This window comes from Athene cunicularia (genome assembly GCF_003259725.1).
Source record: "Athene cunicularia isolate RWA chromosome 3 unlocalized genomic scaffold, athCun1 chr3_part1, whole genome shotgun sequence".
NCBI classification, from domain to species: Eukaryota; Metazoa; Chordata; class Aves; order Strigiformes; family Strigidae; genus Athene; species Athene cunicularia.
The window spans coordinates 80665634-80683513 of record NW_020799097.1 but is presented as its reverse complement, the minus strand read 5'-3'; the positions used below and the strand labels follow the sequence as shown (position 1 = coordinate 80683513).

The following is a 17880-nucleotide window of genomic DNA, read 5'->3' as shown; positions in this document are numbered from 1 at the left end:
ACACACACAGACACACACACACACCCCCGTCCCCCCGCCGAACCGCGCGGGGCGGCGCGCGGCGTCCCTCGCGGCAACACCGCCCCCTGGCGCCACTAGTGCGCCAGAGGAAGCGCCCGGCGCTGCCCGGCCCGGCCCTGCCGCAACGGCGGGTTGGTCACAGCCCCCTGCCGAGGTCAAAAGGAACATCTGAAGGCAGCACAAGCGGTATTACGTGGAAAACGCATAACGTTACAAAGTTTGGGTGGTGCCTTTGGTTTTTTAACATCACACTTGACATTTGCCGCCTTAACGAGTGCAGAGCTTGCCCCTCGCAGTGTCAGACCCCGCAGCGTACCAGAACAGTGGCCCGGTGACTCACCCACCAAACAAAATTCAGCAAACACAAGGCTTTTCTCCAAATTAAATCATTCTGAAAACACTTCCGATTGAAATTAATCCTTTCCCAAAGGAGACTAGCCAATAATGATATGCTACCTGTAATTATATTTACGTGATATTTGTAAGATCATCAAACTTTTAAAAGCATCCAAATTCAGAAGTATTGGAAACAGCAGTGCAGAGTGGCTGTTGAGTGCAAGCAATAAATCATATAAATTGCATAATTACAACTTCCCATGGCTCCAGAGACAGTTTGCACTAAGAAAAGCAATGAATGATAAAAAGCAACGAATGAGCGGGATGCATTTTATAACCCCTGAAAGGAAAAAGCTCTACTACGGTAGTAGCCCCTCCTCCAGAGCACATTCAACTACTGGGGACTCATCCTCCCCCTTCCAGCCTTGCCCCTGTCCTGTGGGTCGGTGGGTGCCAGAGAGATGGATTCAAATCCCAGGAAGAATCAAATCCCAGGATTCAAATCTCAGGAAGAACCAAATCTAAATATTGCACACTGAGACAGCGCTTTAACCATTGGGCCACTGATCACCCACCTTTTCTTTAAGGAGAAAAAAAATTGAATTCACCCAATTCTGGAGGCTTGCAAGGGGAGGAGACTTAAGCTTTGCTTTTGGCTGAAGGAAATATTTCGTGCATTACTAAATCAAGAGCTTCTTCCAATCTACAATACCTTCTCTTCAAACATACCCTCAGTTTTCATGCCTCCTCCCTGCTGCTGCTTAAATTCTTCCATTGAAGCTTTCTTTTTTTTCCCTCCCTCAATTTTCCAGTTCATTAGACAAAATGAAAAATAAATTATTTTCAGTATCCAAATCACAGATGCCCCCTCAGGAAAACGGAGGAACAGCCCCTTCCCTTCATCTTCACTGCAGCTGATTTACTACCAGTCACAGCTGAGCCAGTACCATACCCTGCCAGGCAGGGAAGATCCTTCTTGGTGCTCTCTGATAACGCAGGCACAGAGTAAGTGGCAGACAAGAACTGGCTTCTCGTAACACTTAGTTAAGCTGGCATAGCTGATGATACAAGACTCCAGTGAATGCTACACAGTTTAACTTAATGTTACTTTCTCTCTGCTAGCAAATTGCTCCTGTTTTCCAACCAATTTACAGCCCACATCCCTACTCTGCTGTTATAGCTGTTTACAGTAAATCAGATTTGCCTGTGATTGTTGAAGCAATAACTCTCAGCAAAGGGGGCAGCAAGAACATATTTCAATCTAATAAAATAAATGATGGCAGATTAAGCTCTCTTTTAAAGAATGCCTTATCAAAACCTACAGAGAGACTGTCATTTCACAGAGGCAGGAGAGTGGTTGCCAAAGCTGGGGAGTTAAAGAGCTTGTTGTCACTCACACACAGTGTGCCAAAATAACAACAATAATGTGTGAAGAAAGCAATCACCTACAGTAGGAATGGGAAACAAAAGCTAAATGAGTTTTGCCTGAGCTAGTGACCTTTGACTGCTAGACAATCAGATAACTTTTCCCTCCTAACTCCTTATTACAGCTATTCTTGACAGCAACTCTCCTATTACTATGCTTGTTACCTGTTTTATAACATTAAAATCTCACAATATTCAGACTCAAACTGTTCCCTGAAGAATACCCTATGTAGTCAAGCAGAATTCTTCATTAAACAATCATTTTAGGTAGGTCGTTTCCAGAAATGTATGTTTTTGCCTTTTTAAACTTTATGGATAATAATATTTCCAGAAATATCTTGGGTATACAAGTTTATGACCAGCTCTACTGTTCAGCAGCAAAACACCATGGAGGAAATCAAGAAAGAAAGAAAGAAAAAATAATTCCAAAGCAAAGTCATCTGGGGAAAGCTAAAGATAACAACAAAAATAAATTACAGAATAGAAAATGAAATTAACCACAAAGTCTGTTCATACAGCTTACTTCAGGAACCATTTGCACAAGAAAAAACTATTAGCAATGAGAGAAAAGCATAATAAATTAAATGAAATTATTTTGCACATACATGGATACAAATAAAAAGTCTACAGAAGATGCAAAAGGTCTGAACAGAGATGAGGAAAGAAAAAAGAAAAAAATAAAGGAAAAATTCAAGTCAACTGGATTTAAGAATTATGAAGGCTTACAATGAAAGTAACAAAAGTAGGAAGAACAATTAAGGGACAGAAAGGAAACGTTGTGAAGAACTTAATGACCAGATTTTAGAAGTTAAAGCTTTTTTTCTGCTGCAGAGATGCATGGCATTTAACAGAGATGGAGAAATACTAAAGCACATGCTTTGCAGAATGCTTAACACTAGAGAGTATAAAATAAATAAAGGAATGCCAAAGAGAAACTCCGGGGATTCAGAACTTTTAAAACAACTCCCAAAACCCTAGAGAATTTTAAGAGACTGAGATTTTCTTCCTACTTCATATTTCTTTGAAAGGCATAAAAGGATGCCTGGTACCCTACCTAGGGGATGCTACAGAAGCAGAACTAACTAATAAATGTATATACCCTGATGGTTCTCAGCTGCAGATCAGAATCGTAGCACTGTGACAAAGTATTCTAACATAGGAAAAGATTCAGGTGTCCTGGTACTTTATCCTGCAAAACTGTGCATGCATCCTCTTCCATTTAGACCAGTGAATATGGGTTTTCAAGGTCAGGCGGACAGCTTGTAAAATGCTCTACACTCTTAGAATGTTCTGTGTTTTCCTGCAGTCTCCATTTCCCTAACCAATCCACTCATATGCTACATAAGTAACCTCAGCAGGGGTCACCATGAGAGGCAAAATGCAAGCAGCATAAGAATGAGGTAACACCTACATACTGTGCCTTTGAAGAATTAAACAAGTCAGAGAAGACTTGGACATGGTAGCACTTTTTTTTTAAAGAATAAATATATCAGGTAGAGAGACTGGTCTTGGTGAATTGTGCACTGACCTGGAAAAGGTGTGAAATTGTGCTCCATGTGATTAGGAGCTCAGATGAAAAGAACTTCGGTGAATTACTGAATTGCAAGAAAACTATTTCATATAGCATAAGCTGGGCAAGAGAATAAACCATGCAGAGATTGAAAAAAAAAAAAAAAAAAAGAATTGGGAGCTAGTGAATTAAAAATTAAAGAAAAAAAGGGGGGAAGGAAGAGAACCAGAAGTTACTACAGAATCCAGTGAATTGTAATACTAACAAAAAATTAATAATATTCTTCATTGGGGAAAAAAAAAAAAAAAAAAAAAAAAAAAAGAGTGGTGATGATAATACTTCTCTAGTTATCATATTGATAGAACAACAGTTCCGGAATGCAAGTCTAACAGATTATTGCATTCACTGATCCTGATCATCTGCAAATCATAGACAATAAGATTTCTCTGAACTAATTACAGCTGGAACTAGGTATAAAATAACTAAAACACAGTTACCAGGAATTTACAACAATCTTTGTTGAACTCTAGCAAAAGCTAATTGTCCTGTCAGTTTCTAAAGTTGTCAAGCTTCAATTGCTAGCCATTAGAAGTGATCACTTCTGCTTTTGTCTATCACCATACATATCTTTCCACTAGCAGGTTCTGGTCTCTGAGCATACAGCTGCAGACTGCCATCAAATGATCTCAGACTTATGTTCATTAAGCTGAGCAGACCCACTAAGCACATTGAGCCTTCCATGACTAGGCCCATGTCCCAACCCTTTAATCTCCCACAACTGTTCAACAAATTCTCTTTAATTTTTTTAAGTACTGACTTCATTTCATCACTAAGCGCCATCTATGACGTTCTGAAAGATAAGAAAACAGAAATACTTTCTAAAATTACAAGTTCTCTCTTTTGTTGACACTAGGGAAATAACTACACCCTGTGCCCCCCTCCCCCTCCCCAAAAAAAGGAAAAAGGGTTGTGATGAAAAATGAAAAAGACTAGTTCAAATGGCAATCTAAAATTTTTTTCTTCCCACTGCTGTCCAAACAAATCCTGTGATCAGTGCAAATATGCTCACAATCCACTCAAAACCAACTCCAGGCAACGGAGAATGGAGAACAGAAGTACAATACTGTCTCTCAGGCGTCCTGCGATGGCAGAACAAAGAGGGCTCCTACCTGCAAATGGTTTTAACCAGCCTCACTGGCAAAAACTATTCAGATACACGGGCTTTATTTTTCAGTTTCCTCTGGTCTGCAACCCATGCTGCAGACATGGTGTAGGCAAAATCTTTTTGAGTATTGGCCAATTCATTCATGAAGCATCTTCAGGCTACAACACTGACACACCATCCACACTTTTTTGGACTGGCGAAAGTCTAAGCCAAATACTTGCAGAAACTGTCAAAAGCTCTGTTCAGCACCAGAAAGTTGCCGAAATAGTTGTGTCCCTCTAAGAGTTTTGTTATTTTTAAGTTTTTCCCAAGACAATCATTAATTTGCACATAAAAAGAAAGCACAGAGAGAAAAAGAGCTAAGCTAACAAATTCACATCTATGCCTTTGTAATGCCATCTAAGGTCCTCAAAAGGAGCATACCATTTTGGATATTTCAGCCAGTGTATAAGGCTTATTTAGAGGGCATCTCTTCCACTGGAATAATATCCTCCCAACTAAGAATATGGCTCACCACTTGTTGAGCTAATGAACGATAGTATGTTACACTGGTATTTAAACAGCTTTTTCACAGGTACTGAATAGAAGGAATAAATGTCATACTGGGGTTTTAACATGCAAATTTTTATTTTGATCACTAGATAAGAATTACAGGAACGTTTATATACCCACAAGATTGTATACCGGAAACCTGAAAATATGAGTGTAATACATCTCATTCAGGTCATTCTTTTACTGCAGGAACAAGAATAAATGCTAGAGATGATTCTGATGTAAATGCCACATTGCAAATGCTCTGACTTGTAAAAATAAAAATCTCCTAACTTCAGAGAAACAGCATCTTAAAATTTTCATTGCAAAAGTAAAAGTACTATAAGTTTATTGAACTAAAATCAAAGTATTTAGCTTTTAGATTAAAAACTCCAACATAAAATACCTGTTTTTTCTTTAACAGGAGAGGCCTACGAACCGCAAAATGTATCATGTTGTGATAAAACTGAAGGATTTCCTAGTTAAAAGAATTTCTGACCAAGTTCTGCTCTCTTATGTGGACAGCACTTCCAAAGCAAGATGACCGGCATCCAAGCAGCTCAGGTCAGAAATGGACACCACAGCTTCAATATAGCAGAATGGCAGAGGTAAAACCCTGAACTCTGCTGAAACTGGAGGCAAAGCTCTTACTGATATCAGTGGATCAGAATTTCTGCCTCCATGTATTTTCAAAATTCTCTCTCAAACAAAACATTTAACATCAGTAATACAGGAAATCTTCAACTCCTGCTGTTTTCTGCAGCATTTCCAAAGGTTCTTAAAGTCAAGCCCACAGAAGACATGGCTGGTGCCTATTTGCTTTTCTCTGGCACAGAGTACAGACAGTTTTTCTCTGTACAATGTTTTAGAATACAGGAACTGGGAAAGAAATTACTAGAGAAAATGTTACTATGACTTCTGATCTAGATATAGGATTGTTTATCTGCACAAAAATACACACGGTTTCAGCCTACGGTTTCAGCCTGTTATTTCCAGCTCACATTGTTAATTATATCTCAATGCACCTCACTAGATAAGAGATATAATCCAGCCAAGAATGTATAAAGGTTGTAGTCCAAATTATGCAATGTGTCTTCCAGCTGATAATTCCAACAGGTAATGAACTGTCTAATCTTCTGCAGCTGGCAAACACTACCTGTTTATCTTTACCCAAGCCTTCAACACACACATTAAATGAAACATATCTTCCACAAATATGAGGGCTGAATCTTCATTTCAGTTAGCATCATTCAAAGTTTTAATTATATTCTGTCTACTACAATATTTTTGTATAAAGAAATAAATCAGGGTTCAAACAACTAAAAAGAGAGTAGTCTTTCAAATATCCAGTTTGATGTATTTCTTTCATTTCATACATGATCTCAGCCTATTAGTTGAAATCTGGCAAGTAAATCAGACTTCATGCTTATCACCAGCACTTGCTACACATTGACCACAGATTTTTGTGCAATTATAAGTGCCAAAATCCCTGGTCTTATACTACAACCTGCTACTACCGTCTCCTGTGCTTATGTATTGAGTCTGCAGACCATAAACTTTGCAACATAACTGTAAGAGAAATAATGGTTACCTCCACTCCTCATACAAGGAAACCATGGCACAAATAACTGAAATGAGCAAACTCTCCCTGTCCCTGTTCCAGTGAGAAATCAAACTGAAGGATACAGAGTACCAGGTCCTGACTCCAGGCATTAACAATTCCTCGGTTTTCTGCCTTTTACTCCAGTTTATGTTTCCAAGGACAGAGGGAGGAAGAAAATTGTTGGATGAAAACTTTAAATTCCTCAACAGGAGCTACAAGGTACTTAACTCTGCTCTAAATAAGATTTCCATTGCCTCAGAGTAATCAGTCAGGATTTAATGAAAGTACAGAAAAAGACAAAAAGCTTACAGAAAAAACCCAAGAATTGTAGATTCATCTTCTCTGGGGAATCATAGTCAGAATAAATAATCTCTCCTTCTTCCATTTAAATCCTCTGTATTTCTACTTTTGTACCTTGATAAAAGGTGTGAATTGGAAGAGGGTTTCTGTTGCTAAACCTTCTTTAGGATAATACATGCAGCATTAAAATAATTTTGGGGACAAAACACAGCTGTTGTAAAGAATTAAAATTTCAGTGGTTTTATTCTGTTTTTATCATCTGGTATTACATACCTCTCCCATCTCTCAATAAATATTTTCCATTACTCCAGATTTGGTTATACGTCTGCGTATCTGTGGGTACAATGCCTGCAGCGTGCTTGGAACCCTGCGGTGTCCAAAGTAACAAACTAGACAGCAGAAAGTCATTTCATTCATTTGAAGTATATAACGTTTCACTGAAAAGTCAGGCGAGGATGATAACATCCCTATTTTAGAATATCTTAATTACAGAAACCTTTATTTAGCTTGTATATTTACTACAGTATTTGCAAATACCTCAAGGAAAACCTTAAACCAGTAACAAGAAACAATGAGGCAGAAAGATTTAACTACATCTGACAATCAACAGAAACAAAAACTGGAAAAAAAGCCCTATTTCATGAGGAACATCTTGTATTCCAAAGGGAATGGTATCTCAGGGGTTTCTTTTGTTTAGATGTTAATATTCCTATATGCTGTATCTGAATATTGCCAGCCAATATCAAAGCAAAGATGAAAAGTAATGTCTCAGAGAATTATCTGACTTTTCATTCAATCATTGAGGTAAATTTACCATCAGTGTAAGGAGGTACAATTCTTTACAAATTGCATGCATTTATGCAAGCATAGAATTAGACTTGTGCACTGTAACTCGAGAACACTGCCAAAACTCTTGAATTAAAACTTTTGGGTGGAAATGTATTAATGCGCTAAGATTTTGAATCAAAATACATACATCTGAAAAAATACCTGTAACTGCAAAGTTAAGCAGTATGTTCACTCTGGTTCTGCTGCAGTATAATCCTTTTCTAGGACATCAGTTTTACATCAGTGATCCCAGATGACCCAAACCAACACTTACTTGCTTGTAGCCCCAAAAATTAAATAAAATCCAACACATTAACTGAAAGTAAAATGCTGTACTATTTTTATCTTCAATCTGCAGAAAGCCTGAACCTTTGGAAAGATAACTAAAGATAACTGCCTGAGATTGGTTTCACTGAAGTGCTACTTGAAAACAAACTGACACTATTCCTTAAATACGCTATCCATCTCTATACTCATCGCAAAAGAAAAGTAAATGAAGAAAAGAATCCTAAATAGCCCTTCTGCACAGTTTGGTGACCTGAAAATACCATGCCATGTTAACATAACTTGAACAATGTCAGAAAAATATATACCAAGAAAACAAAGCAAAACCATACAGTATGACCTCGAGAATAAAACCTAGAATGAATATAACTTAAAGAAAACTGTGAATGCTAGGACAACTGTTCACTGACTTTTTCAATAAAACCTCGGGTTTTTAAGAGGCCAAACACTGTTTTCGTACTTCCAACCTGTTAATGTTTCACGATCGAGTTGTCAAATACATGCTGTAATCCCATCCAACAGGTCTTGAGCAAATACATATTGGTGGTACCTATATGAAATGGCAAAATGAAGAGAACCACAAAACCAATTACCCGAGTGTCTCAGTTACCTCATCTGTGAGACAAGGAAAGCAGTATTTACCCTTCTTTGAAAAGTAATTCAATCCTATCTGTTAAGCATTAACAACATACATCAGCATTTTTCTTGGTCCTTTTCTGAGCACCCCACTGTCCTCAGACAGGCTACTCCTTTCTTCCTGCCTCTGAGCAGCTCCAGTCAGATGCAACTTTATCTTTCCGTCAAAACTAGAATTCTCTTAATACAACATGTAGAAATGGCAGCTGTACACCATCAGGAAAAAGAGAGCTTCACAATGAAATAGTATCTGCTCAAATCCCAGAAATGGCAAAACTTAAAGAATGTTTGTTGGTCATCACCAGGCCTAGTGTCATGCTAAAATAGTTATAATCGCACACAGGAACCTGTTCCATTTGTCTGATGAGCAGAAGACACTTTATTTTTTCTTTCTTTTTTAATCATAGCTTTCTGGCATCTTAGTATCTCATTCCTTCTGAAACTAGCTATACTCATTAAAAAGAAATTGTGAAAGTTCAGTCTGAGCCCAGTATTTCAGAAGATGCAGCTGCAGAATTAGGATCTAATGAAGAATGATTAAAATCAGTGGTATACACTTCCAAATTTATTCCAAATTCACTCATCTGTGTTGCTTCATATTTATCCTGTTGCAACTCAATCAGCTGAAGCAGCTGAACTAAGAAGTGTGGAGTAATGCAGAAATCTAGAGCAGAGATGTCAAACCAGGAATAATTTGATATTACACACACCCCAAAAGTTGAATGTACTGTGTATATAGCTGGCAGTAGCATTTCAGATGTAAAGGAAGAAGCTGCCTGGCATACTATCAGACCTTTCTGCTTGCTTGTTTGTTTTACCCCAGCACATTAAAGTGTGTATGTTGCATTACAGGCTTAAGGTTGACCTCTTCTCATTACAGCAGAAGGCTGTTCAGTAACATGCTTCATCATCGGATTGCACTTCCATGATTCCAGCAAAGCCACTCCATATTTCTGTAGCCCTACAACTTAGGAAACCTTGATGTCTTTACTGCTTATTCTAGTTAAAGATGAAATGATCATTTTTCCTGAAGAGATCCAGCACAAAACTTCAGACCAAGCTCTATTTCTTGGACCTGGTACAAAACCACCTCTATGACTCCAAAACCAGTACCAGGACATTTCAGGAGTAGTTATTTTGTGTGTAATTAGGTCATACTGCTGTCTACAAAGAAAGAATATTACACAGGTATATGAAACATCTCAATGAAGTTAATACCATCAAATCTCAGAAGAAAGAGACAGAGGAGAAGCTCACTTTTGAGCATCAACAGAGAAATGCCCTGATCAAAAGACCCCCACAGATACCAGTTGGCTTTGAACCAAACTGCTGCGTCAGTTCAAGTTGCCTGAACACATATTTTGTATTTCCTGCATTACCAATATTTGCATCTAATTATACAGAATGTCCAGATTAAATTTAATACCTCCATTGCATTTATATAAATGAAACCTCTATTCTCCAAGTGAAAAAACATAAAATAATTTTATATATTTAAATGAACACCACAAGACAAGATGACCTTTATAATCACCCTTTATAAGAAACACAATTACAAGTGATTCAAAACATATGGCAAACTTAATTATGCTAAAACAGACTGGTTCCTAAGCTTTTGAATCCTGAAAAAACCTGATCTCTAAAATAAAAATGTATTACACATTTTAGTTAGAGAAAATACTTAGCAGAACTTACTCTTTATGTGTTACTAAATTCTTCTGATATTTATCAAAGGTGGCAATTCCATAACAGAAAACCCCCTCAATTACTTACAATTAAATGTTATTTAACAGAGATGATGTTACTAAAAAATGGTTTTAGTTATTTTATATAGATTTTGTGGAAGCATGACTTGGAATTAATACAATTAGTCTGAATTTGATCCTCAAAGCTCAGTAACATTTTGAAATGCAGTGACTACCATTACAGAATTATAAGACCAAAAGATGTGTATGGGTGTACTTAACCTGAAAGATCCCAAGTGTTTTAAAAAATGACCCAAGAAAATGAGAATCATGCTCACAATCAATGAAATGCAGACAAGCACACAATATGCATAACAGTGCAAGTCCAAGCAAATGCAGAAATACCATTTTTTCAAATGAAACATCAGAGAGAATACTGATGAGCAGAATGCAATTACTCATGCTGTATTTGGCCATGACAACACAAAAGCAGCTCTGCAAGGTTGGGCTTCTTGTGGTTTCTGTTGCTGTTGTTGTTTTTTCCTTTTCTTTTCTTATGTGGTCCTGGCTTTTACATGCTGCCTGACAGAAGGCTGCTGAGTGCTACTTTGGAGAATCCCTTGAATGTCAGCTCAGAATAAAGGATGTTACCAGCTGCAGTGCCAGCCCCATTCCTGCATCACCACGGAGGGTTTTATACTTTCTGTGAAAGCTAAATAGAGTGAACACTGGCTAAATCTGACAAGATCACTGTTTAAATAGAGATGGCCACAGACACAAGCAATAAGCTGATCCATTTCACCACTCACTTGAACGACAACAAGCATCTCATATAGGTATGACACGCAGAAAGTAATGACCTTGCACAAATTAGAAGTGGACACACAGTGAGATTCAGAACAGCTTTTTCCTCATGGAAACCCATCTGTTACACACTGTGTGGTTCTTCTTTAATGATTTATTTAAGCAGAAGCAATCAAAAGGTTCAGCTTTTCAGTTTAGAATCAGATAATCACTCAGACAGAGAATCAACTGTGGAAACAATATGGAAACCCTGTTTGGTGCAGAAAAACAGCACTGATGAAAAAAATTAAAACCTTGACCTGAAAAATCATTAAAGCAAAACATGGAACTATTTTTGTCATGTCATAGGCAGATATTGAATTGGTATTTTTTGAAATAATTAAAAGCAGTATAAAGTTTTTAATAATCTTTAGACAGTTTCAAAAAGCATTATAAAAACCAGTTACAAAGAGAAATAGAGAAGCTTTTGTATAACAACTGTTATTAAAAACAAACATTTAAATTAGAAAAACATAAGGGTTTCCTGGTGGGAAGCACTTTTTATGTGCTTCTATTATTATTATAAGACTTCGAGTGTTGAATCTGTCAGAATAAAAGTGTGTCTTTGAAAGAGAATAAAAATGCTTTCTAGTAAATGGTCATTAACAATTTGGTAAGTCACATCCTATACAACTGTATATGAAACACAGAGCCTTCTTTTCATAAATATTTCAGTATGCAAAGCCAGTATTACTTTAAGCAGCACCACTAGTGGTTTCTGCTGTCCACGTGATATTAAGCTTTCAGCTAATTAATTGCATCCTCCATAACAGCCTTTTGAACAATGACTGTAAAAAAGACTAGAAGAATTTTTCTCATTCTTTGAAGTACATACTTAGATAGCTAAGTCAAAACACACTTATTTTTAGAAAAAGCAAATTTTAAAAAGTGGACTTGGATAGATTTCTGTTCTTTCAGCAATAAAGGCCAAAAATCTATGAGATATTCTGTGCAAGCACGCACAGTATGTGCGCTGAACAAGAGAAAGTAAAACTAGGCGTGAAAGAAAATTCCAGCTTCCTAAGAAACCCCTCTGCTACATCTAATTCATTATTTAATAAATGTATGTGTTCAACTCCAGACAGCTTCACTCTACCAGCAGGCTGATAAGAGCTTTAAGACTTACACAGCAATTTCTAAGACAATAAAACTCAATGATGTCAATGAGAGTTGATCAGCAGAGACTGAAGTATCAGCCTCCAAACAATAGTTTTTAAAAAATGGGTTAAAAAGCTATTTTGATGTGCATGATAGCCTTTATTTTATATTTCCCCTAGAATTTAATTCAGTACAGAAATTGTACTTAACATGACTTGGCAAGCACAACCTAGCAATTAGATTGCGAAATACAGTCCCCCCTAGTTTTGTGCATACATAAATTATTTACCAGGTAATGCTTTTCTGAAAGTGTAATAGGGGCAGAAAAAGGCTGAGAGCAGTCAGAAAAGGAATTCAGTAAATGAGGCAGGAAAACCTGCCCATCAGTACTGGTAATGAGGAGACCAAGACAAGCGGGTAGGTTTCATTTCCAGCCCTGGGTTAAAAATGCCAATCAACCCAAGCCAGGATTTATAAGCGCAATCCAGCAGCTTGGCAGACAGGCAGGTAATTAAGCTTCACTTGTCTCGAACACAGGTTGGGTTGTTTTGGATTGCAAAGAGGTTCTCTTCCTCACCATAACAGAACCTGCTGACTTTATAAGGTAGATCTGCTCAACAGTAAAGTACAAAACCTTCAGTGATTTTTCCAGAATGATTATGTCTTAGGCTACAGCAATACCTGCAATCTAGAAGAATGTAAAATTCACACAGAGTATAACTTGATTTCAAATCTGTTTATTGAACATGATTGATTAAATCATGATTTAATTAAAGCTAGAGCAATCAGGAAACTCTGTTTTACCACCATTTCAGGTAAAATTACATGACCTGTTTGTCCCTGGCTTTCCTATCTGTAAAATGGCAATAACAGTTGATCCCTTTTATAGAAGCGTTCTAATGCCCTTAGAAGAAAGTTACTGTCTAATGGGCAAATTAGTACTATTCATCCTAAAATGCTAATAAATAGCATTACTTGTCAATGCTTCTATTATCTAATGGGAAAAACATATTTTTGAGCATCTCCAAAAATATGAAAGGATTTTTGTCAAATCTCCTTTACAGGGAGCATTGACAGCTCTCAGCACAGTAAGCCAAGCCTGATTTTTGCACTACATCTGCAATATCTTTTATACTTGGGCAGCTGGCACAAAGTGAGAAAATTCATTAACATGCTAATGATGTGTCCTATTTAAAATTCCAGCTCTGATTATTGTGTGATTAAGTCTCTTCCCTTGACGTCTGCTTCCTTATATCTGCATTACTGTGAGAAATCAACAATTAATGAAGTAAAAAATAGGTGATCAATTTATACACAAGAGAAAGACAAACATACACACATATTTTAGCATTCCAGTTTCTTTGTTAATGTCTTCCAGACAAAGTGGAATTATCTTCAGTACAAAAAATATCCCAACACAACCAAACAACCACACAACATTTCAAAATAAGTTTTTGCTAGATGATGTTGAAATAGACATGTATAGGAATACCTGCGCAGAAAGTTTAAAGGTGCTATATTAAAAAAAGAGGGAGGGCTCCTAATGCAGAGAAAGAAGATTATTCCCTGGCAACAACATAAAAGCAAGAATGAGAGGAGACAACAGCTCCAATTGATCCAGCTACTTTCCCTGGAGAAAAATGAAGCATCTCCTTTCTACACTGAAAGACATATAAGCCCACTAATTCATTTAAACTAGCATAAACCTTCAAAGACAAGAAGACTAAGGGACCTCTTTCTCTATGTTGCTTTTGTTAATCTATGTTTAGTATATTGGTGGAACCATATTTCATAACAAATTGAGCCAAAGCATAGTATAACTGTGCCATAACGAAGAATCACAGGTACATCCCTACTGCACGTCAGGACATGGATCAGCCAGCCAAGCCCTGATCATTTTTGCTGTTAAAGTTAGCATGGCTAATTTGGCCTGAAGGGCTCCCTAATGAACTCTGAGCAGACATAGTAAAAAAAAAAAAAAAAAAAAAAAAAAAAAAAAAAAAAAGATGGAGGACAGTAATATCCTCAATTAGTAGAGTTAGATGGAAAAAGAATTTCTCTTCCTGGATCATAGCTATAGAGGGAGAAATCAAACTAACCAGAAATGGGCTTCCCCAAGCAATGGGACCAACTGCTCACACTAATTTAACCCACAGCATAGAGCAGCTGAGCCCATGCTGCACTACTAGTTCAAGCAGGAGAAGCGTTTTAGGAGCCATTTTCCTGTCAGACAGCAGCGGGGCAACACATTCCCCATCACGAGCCCCACACCCCTGCTGCATCCCTTATGCCAGTGACAGCATTCCCACCACATGCTGGTGGGTCTCACGGGTGAGCTAACACCCTGCTCACATCGGGTTTCTGGTCAGCCCTGAGATGGCTTATGGGATGGGGCAGGAACAGGAGGAAAAGGCAAAACCACTCATTTCAGCCACAACACAGATTTTACTGGCTTAAATGAACCACAAACCCTGAGGCCATGCAGCAAGGCAGCTTGGCTACCCTGACACAAATCACACCTTTCACAGTGCAGACAAAGCCAACACAATTATCTCCAGTTCTTTTAAACAGCAAAAAGAAATGTTAACAAAATCATATTCCAATTCTTTATGATTTATTCCCCAAACATGAAAGTACTGTACAAATTAACTAGTTTGTAAAAGTGGATGCTGTCTTTAAGATACAATCTGTTTTATTTTTTTTCCAGAGGGTATCAGAAGGCTTTTATTCAATTAAAATGTGTTGGTATCAAACTCATGCTAGTGTTCTCAAACCTCAGTGAGTTTCCATTTGTTAAAGGAGAAAACTGTGTATATTACATGCAATGGGGCAGGGATGAGGAAAAGGAAAGATCTCAGATATCAATTTATGTATTTCTGACTAGTATGTGCTTGATAGAGTTTTAATTTACACAAGGATAAATTTCTCCTTTAGCCTACAGAATCACAATAAATTAAAAGAACAATCCACACAGTAAATATACACCGTTTTGCAACTTATTTTCATAAATTATAATGGGACAGGAGAGATCAGACCAAGACGACACCTCATTACAGATACATAAATGCAAAGGGGGAAAAAGGAATCTATGAACTGTAACCAATTCTGTTGATTCAGCAACAGTCTTGCACAGGTTTTGTTTAAAACCCTGCTGAAATGCAAAATGCATGTGTATTATAGGAAGTTTAATTGTCCTAGAAACAAAAGAGCAACAAAAGGGACAGACTGAAATGTCAGAACCCTCTTCAACTCACTTGCAAATCCAAACAATGAGGAAGTATTGCCTGATGTGGGTTAGAATCACACAGCTTAGGTAACAATGGACTACTTTGAGGAACCATTTTTAAAATTTGTAACCATCTAGTTTCTAATAAAGTTCTTATCTAGTAGAGTGTGAGTGTGTGTGAGTGTGTGTGTGTGTATATATATTCCTCTATGCATCTTGAAAATATTGTCTTTTATGTATTCCACTGCCTACAACAGCTTTGATTCTAGAATAGCTCTTGCCTATCCGCTTGCCTATGAAGAAACTTCATATACTTTTAGAGCAAAGGCACTTTCCTCTCCTTAACCAACCTACTGTTCATAAGATCCTGAAAAAGGAAAGACATTTCAAACCCCTAGAGCTTTAAAGTAGCTCTTATATTTATACTTAGCTGTTTAGAGGTAACTATAGTAACTATAAATTTGTAGTCAATTAAATGTTATTCAGCCTTTTCATTTAATCAAGCAGCAAGGCCACTTTACCTGCTTAACTTCAGGAGAGGGTATAGCAGACAAGAGAATAAGCCAAGTCTAGGAATGTCTTTGCTATTTTATTGTCAGTAGCTTTCCCAGTGATTGCATAGAACTTTCCCAATTCCACTGTGACACCACAACCCAAGCACACTGCTTATAGTTACAGGTGAGCTGTGTTTGGCAAGCTCTCAAGCATAAATTTATAAAGAAAACTCTTGCCTTCGGAACCAGGCAACCCTTGCACCTCAAATGTTCAGACTCATCACCAAATGTGTTACATATACTAAATATTTAGTTATATATACTAAGTATGGTTCTACCGTCACAGTCAGCTGCATCAACTGCTTCCACATAAAAGACTACATATGTTTCTCTGTATCTGAACAAATGCACAGTATCATCATCATTATTACAAACCTGGGCTTAGAAAATAAAGTTTTTGAGAACTGGGCTAAGATAGATCTCCAAAAATTGTATATTGCTGGGATACCCCTTCTCCCCCTCAGTCTCCCCCACCCTCCAGTGGAAACAGCTGAAAGCATGTTCAGCGTACCGCTTAGCTAGGTCCAGGCCAAACTTTCCACAGAAAAACGTTATGCTTTGTGAAAGGCAGGATGGCTCATCAAACTCAGTAAACTTCTAGGTGCTTATGACTGAGCAAAAGATGTAAAAGCCTGTGAACTACTTACCGAAGTAAGCCTCTCCTTGTTCAAGTTCTTGTTTCAGTCTGGTGTAATCATCTTTAATTCTCTCTAATTTTCGGACATTTCTGGCACTCAGAACCAACAGCTCATTGAGAAGTCCTTCCAGCCCCTCCTTCTCAGATGTTAATGACCTTATTTCTTCTGTCAGATCCTTCGCAGTACCGAAATTACTTCCTGCATGTTTTGTGGAGACAGGGGGAAGGGGGAGGAAAGGGACAATGAAGCAGACACTTGCAACATCAGTAGGTTACACAGCAAACAAGGGAAATTAAGCAACTATATTTCCCAACAGCAACTGAAAGACCCTTTTTTTTTTTTTTTTTTTTTTGGGGGGGGGGAAGGAAGAAAAAAAAAAACCTGCTTTGAAAGCATCCATTTCATTAACATAGTACAAAAATAATCATAATCATAGCACATTTAACCTTATACACACAGAAATATGGGGGGTTTATTATTATTACTAATACAATTTACATTTTGGAGAAAACCTTTTCCCAAGGTCCACACTTCAGGAAATATCATACTGTAATTCATTGATCATTGCAGTGTGATGTGTCAGATCATTTTCCTGTTTTGGAGGACACCTCAACTCACAATACTTTTGAAATAGATGCTATTAATCTTCTAAACCCTGAAGTATTTCCTCCTTGAAGAAAGCAGTACTATGCTATTCATAACAAGTACCAGAAAGTTGTTTATAAAGGACACGCTGCATTTCTTAAATGGCACGCACCCTATGCAATGACCATCAGGAGATGTTCTTCTGAGAAAAGATATTTAAAACTCGAAACTTTTCACTTCTGACTCTACTTGAAGTGTGAAACCTGAGACAGGCAGAATACCTCAGTATCACCAGCTCACACTGCTCTGGAGTTTTTAAAAATGTTTGGCTGCTTTGGTCAGGGATCCAGAGTCAAAAGCTCCATTCTCAACTAGTTTACAGTGTAGCTGAGTAACATTTGCCTAATTAACCTTTCAGAAAACCACTTTTATAAGAACTTGGAGAGGAACATTTCCTTACTTCATATAGAAGTCTTGAGTATAGATGCACGATGACAGTGAGACGCTCAGCTATTAAATGATTTTTAAATAGCACTAGAACAACTATTACATGATACATTTATATAGCTGTGCCTGTGTCTTTTCAGTGATGCAGCTACTTGTCTGGGGGG

General features: G+C 37.5%; 1 protein-coding gene across 1 annotated transcript in view; it reads right to left on the bottom strand.

The window, feature by feature from the left end:
* Positions 1–17880, bottom strand: part of DISC1 (DISC1 scaffold protein) — a 184041-nt gene that overhangs the window by 85618 nt on the left and 80543 nt on the right. The window contains exon 9 of the mRNA XM_026844578.1: positions 16694–16882. Coding sequence (XP_026700379.1) covers positions 16694–16882 — 189 coding nt within the window. The remainder of the gene's footprint in view (positions 1–16693; positions 16883–17880) is intronic.